The sequence below is a fragment of the Geospiza fortis genome, unplaced genomic scaffold (assembly GCF_000277835.1).
Source record: "Geospiza fortis unplaced genomic scaffold, GeoFor_1.0 scaffold85, whole genome shotgun sequence".
Taxonomy (NCBI): domain Eukaryota; kingdom Metazoa; phylum Chordata; class Aves; order Passeriformes; family Thraupidae; genus Geospiza; species Geospiza fortis.
Genome location: NW_005054358.1, coordinates 2281470 through 2286829, shown reverse-complemented (window position 1 = coordinate 2286829; position 5360 = coordinate 2281470). Strand labels below are relative to the sequence as shown.

The 5360-nt window shown below is 53.5% G+C and overlaps 1 protein-coding gene across 5 annotated transcripts in view; it reads right to left on the bottom strand.

Moving 5' to 3' along the window:
- The window catches only part of CACNA1B (calcium voltage-gated channel subunit alpha1 B), a 330258-nt gene that overhangs the window by 144742 nt on the left and 180156 nt on the right, over positions 1 to 5360 (bottom strand). For 4 of the 5 annotated variants that reach the window (XM_031059209.1, XM_031059210.1, XM_031059211.1 and 1 more), the window contains exon 10: positions 3392 to 3481. In XM_031059209.1, the coding sequence (XP_030915069.1) occupies positions 3392 to 3481 (90 nt within the window). The remainder of the gene's footprint in view (positions 1 to 3391; positions 3482 to 5360) is intronic. The other variant, XM_031059213.1, reaches the window with a different exon arrangement.

Here is a 5360-nt window from a genome sequence, read left to right as displayed (position 1 = left end):
AAGGGCATCTCGCTTGTAATGGGGGATGAAGGCTGGGCTTTTAAAACTTCATGGCTCAATGCCTGGCTCCGCCATCTAAACTGGGCTTCCAAACCTTTCCAGCAATCCTGATTGTCCCAGTTAATCATCACTTTTTCCTGGTTGACAGGACAGAGCAGCAGGCACAGTGTATTTCTGCCCACGGTGTGGAGCACATCCTCGTGGAGCTGGGTAGGTGCAATAGGAAAGCTGGTCCCTGTTTTTCCTGCTCCAAGGACCAGTTACCAGGGAATTGAGTGAATTCTCCTTAATTTACTCTCCAGCCTCAGCTATTTCTTTAGCAGAAGGCTTAACCTGCTTCTGTGTATCAGATTTTGGGCTCAGCCATTCATTTGTCTCAATTCTGCCTCTATCAGCTCCATTTCCACTCTGGCCTGAAACCCTGGCAAAGAGTCAAGGGTTTCAACAATAGGGAGCTGATGGAAGAAATGATTCCTGATGCCAGCTCTCCCCCTGGGGTAGAGGCACTGCTCAGATGAAAAGGCAATCTCCAGCTGATGCTGAGGCAGGAGAAATCAGGAATAAGGGAAGAAACACATGGACCCCTTGGGGCTCCTCTGCAGCAGCCAGGGAAGCTGCTGCAAGCAGGGGAAATGGTGATGGTGCCAGGCTGGCCACTGCCTGTGCCAGTGGTTTGGGACAAGATATCATTGCTGCCCTTCCCCACCCTGGGATGGAGATCCCAGCAGGATGAGCAGGACATGTCCTCGTCCTGTCCTGGAGCCCTCCTGGGCTCAGTGACATGAACAGAGAGTTCTGGCTTCAGCAGCCAAATCTTGGAGTGCGATCACCTCCATGTCAGCACTTGGAATGGGTGGGAATCTCACCCAGCCCCATCCTGCCACATCAACCACAGCAGCCAGAGAAAGGATGAGGCATCCAGATGTGACAGCAGCAGGTCCTCCAAGCCTCACAGCCCCACACAAGTGTGATGTTCCCCCGTGGAAAGTGAGCTCTCTGCTCCATTTCACATTTCTGGCCATCCACCAGCACTCCAAAAGCAGAGCTGGCCTTGGCCAGGCTTTGAACAAACTCCATGCTGAAAAAAATCAGTGTGTTCTTCTGTTGGTTTGAAATCCTGCCTTTGGCAGTTTGGAAGAGAAGAAATCACAGTGCTCCTCCTCTGCTCTGCTTTAAGACAACAAGAAGAGCCAAAGTTTGGGATTTAGGCTGCTTCATATCACAGCACTCCTTAGCAGGTACAGAGCTCTCAGATAGCCAAGCCCCTCTGTACTGCCAGACTGGCAAAGGAACAGTGCTGCCCTCTCATTCCTGTCTGCTGATCTTCCAGAAATGCAAAGCAATGATATTTAAACTGCTCCAACATGGAAAACATCCCATCTCCAGGCTTTGGTGTCTGGGAATCAAAGCAGTGCCCCGTGCCTGGTACAGCACAGAGGGTGTGAAGCCAGTGGGAGTAGAAAGAAAAGAATAAAAGCTAAGAACAACTGCAGAGAACAGCCTGGGAAGTGTTTACCACTACACAGCTTTATACTGCAGCTATTATAAAGCTCATCAAGGGGCTTGTGCTTGAATTAAAGTGCAACATTTTCAGCCAATGGCCAGAGAGAGACCTGGCAAAGTCTCCCCCTCCCTGAGCTGCATCTTCACATGGCACTCAGGGATTATTTGTTAGTTCTTCCACACTCCTTCTGCTCCCATCTGAACACATTACAGAAAACCATCCAAAAACCCCTTTTCTCCAAAACAGATCCTTTATGCATAATTGCCCACGTGATCTGATTGTTTATGCTCTGCATTCCAGCCTCTTCACAAGCCTGCAGAAGTAGCTGTTTAATCCATTCCTTCTTTTCTGCCTCGTTCCATGAATCAAAATCAAAGCCACTTTTCCCAAGTGGGTGAAGCTCTCACAGAAGGTGGAAAGCACTGCTGTTATTTTCCCTGCCATATGCTCCAGAGACAGTTCCCAGCTCTGCCTCGGATTATTCCCGAGCCCAGATGCTCCATCATCCATTGCCACCTGAAATCCTGAACTCCAAGATCTGTTGGTGTGGCATTGGCTGCCCAGAGCCTGGAGGGACTTGGATTTGGAGGCAAAGATCTCATAATTATTGCAACTGTGAGCAAATATTCCAAAAATGACCATTCCTTGTTTTCCATGCAGGGATCCGAGAAAAAACAACAACAAACCAAACCAAAAATGCACACAGGCTGCTGCATTTTTGCCCTTTTTCAGCACCAAACCTCTCCTGGAAGTGGCAGCAGTTTCACCACAAACCCTGCAGCCCAGGGGACTGTGGCAGCTCAGTGCTGGTGTCAGGAACATGCCAAGCCACGCTCATTTTCTGCAACCAACTCTTCCTTAAAAGGGGGGAAAAATAAATTCCAGCAGCAGCTGTGATCCCTGGAAACATCAACGCCAACTTTCCAAAGGGAAATTGAGGCACTCATGCTGTGCAACAGCCACGGACACGGATTCTCAAATGTGCTGTTTGTGCTGCTCCTCCTGTGCACCCAGGATTTGCTGCTTCGTGGGGACTGGGCTGCCAAGACATTTCTTTGGAAGATAATGAGAACATCTGCTGCTTCAGCAGCAAAACAGCCTCCAACAACAGGCACAGGATGAGGCAGAGCGCCCGACTGCAGAGCAGCAGGAGAGGCTCTCCCACAGCTCTGAGGGGTTTGGCTCCAGCAGCTCCCTGAGGTGGGTGCTGGGCGCCCAGAGCCTCCCCTGGCAGCCCAGAGCTGCCTCTGCCTCCCCACCTGGGCAGATCTCAGCAGGGAATCAGCTCTGGGAGCTGCAGAACGGGCAGCACTTCCTCAGCCTGAGGATGCCAGATTCACCCCAGCAACACCCCATGGTGCAGGATGCCCTGCTCTGCACTGCATCTCCAGATCTGGCTTTAAAATCGCTTCAAGAACTTCCTCTAAGACAAGAATGAGAGAATTGAGGCCACTGCCCAGCACCTCCCAGTGACCACTCCCACAGCAAAGGCTGTGACACCTCAGCTGGGCATTAGTGGACCACAGGACTGTGGCCACTTCTCCCTCCAGCAGTGTTGTTTGGCAGATTTGGGGTTCATTAGCATGGATGAGCACGATCCAAGCAGAATCCCGGGATGGCCAGCCCAGCAGGGACTGTCCCAAGGCTTTGCAGGGCTCTCCCAAGGGTGCAGCATGCAAGAGCTGAGGCAGGCAGCGCAGGGAGAGGGTGAAGCCACAGAGCTTTTTGCTTTGGGAAGTCGAGTGCTGCTGCTGCAGCAGTGGAAATTCATTCTCCTTCAGGAAACTGCAGCTTCTGGAGCAAAGGAGCCTCTCCAGAGGAGGAAACATGGCATGGACAGGTTCAGGTGGAGATCGAAACCTCGGCGGATGCGAAGCCAGTACTCACCAACGGAGCAAATGTCTGTGAAATGGTCCTCACCTTCTTCTGCATGAATCAGGTCATTTTTGCTCTTCTTTATTGCGGCTCTTTTCAACACTGCGTGCAAATTAAAGAGAAAATGCCCCGTGAGGATGCAGAGTGGATTCTCTCTCCCCCTCCCTTCACTCTCCAGGGCCAGCATTTCCTTCCCAATGCCGGCTCAAAGCTCTCCCACCAGGGTACCCTGGAGCAAACAGGACAACCCACAACCTTGCAGGGCCTCTGCACGCCTCAGTGCCAGGGTGCTTCACTCCTTTGCCCTTCCGGCTCTTGAAGGTTTGCCAGGCACAGCTCTGCACGTTCCACTTCATGCAGCAGATGCAGGAGGGTGGGGGGGTCACTGCAGCTGCACTTTCAGCACAGCACAAAGGCTGGGCAGGGACACTGGAGCTTCCTGAGCCCCACGGGGCTGGGAGATGAGTGCTGCCACCCCTGGAACCACCAGTGCTGTTTGCAGCAGGCACTGTGAGGGAGTCAGAGTTTACAGAGCTCGGTTTACCACCCAGCCATGCCTCAAGGAGCAGAAATGCTGCGTGGAAAAAGCGGCCACACATCAGTGAGCAGCCTCTCAGCAGCACGCAGTGTGCAATCCCTGCCCTCTGGGGATGTCAGAATTCTTTGAAAACACTTTTTTTTTCCCCTCCAAAAGCAGCTTTTAGTGGGGAGGGCAAACATCACTACATTTACTCCAACAGGGAATGAGAGCTCTGCACTGTCCACCCAGAGCACGGGGGGGTGAGGCAGGAGCACTGAGGACGCTGCTCCCAGGACCACCTACCTGCAGAACCTTGAGAAGTGGCAGAAAAAAAAATCACGTTGGTACAGTTTGGTGACAGCTTCGAGACAGACAGTAACTAAAGCAGCACTTTCTATCAGCAGTAAGACACCCCACGGTGTGGTGATACAGACTGGTCCGTGGGCACACACAGCAAAGCCACTCACGCTGCAGAGACTGCCCCGGGGAGGCTCCTCCACAACATCCCCTCACCCTAATTATCTACAAATTCCTTTCCCACACTGCACGGATTGCCCTGCCCTGACAGAGACGTGGATGCGCTTCCTGCTCCTAAGGGCTGTGCTTGAGTCACTTCAGGGGAACACCCAGAGCAGAGGGGAGGATGCTCTGAACCTGTGGCCTGGATCCATTGTTTGTGCTCCTTGCTGTCCCACCCAGCTCTCCTGAATCCTCAGTCCCAGCAATGCCAGCTCGGGGGTCCCTCAGGCTGGGTCTGTCCCAGTTCATTCCAGCATGTCCAGGGCCATCCTCAGCACTGGAGCACAACCAGCACTGGGATTAAAGATTTCCAACACTCCCTGGCATGAACTGAGCAGCTTTTTATCTTCTGCCCCAGAAAACTCCTCGGTGTGTTTGGCAGTGAGGTTGTGCCATCTCTCCAGGCACGTCCCGGTGTTTTGGGGACTCGGAATTTACCACCACATTCTGTGGGCTACTCCACACCAGTTGCTCCAAGGCTGGGAACATTCTCGGGCTCCTTTCACTTTAGGATAAGAGGAACCTGAGTATCTCTGGGTCTTTACTCCGTGCCTTGCACCCACCTCGAGTTTCTCACAGCACTCAGCCTCTCACACCGCTCCTCAGACACAAACTCCAGTGAAGCCTGGCTGTGCCCAGGTGCCGGCCAGGCTTCCCCAGCTCACACACACCCCCAGCACACACAGCAGGACTGGCACGCACACCTCAGCCCTGACCTGCTCCAGCCCCAGATCCTCCCCAGCGCAGGTCACCGGCCCGGCCGAGGCTGCAGCAGCACCTGCTGGGCTGCACGGCTGGGAGCCAGGCCAAAAAACCACCTGGGCATGTCACCGGTGACCTGGGCACGGGGCTGCGGGGGGAAAGCTGCCCCTGGGTGCCACCTAAGCCCCTGGTGATTTGCAATCCACTCACTGTTGTAGCTGCTGCCGCTGCCCGCCTCTT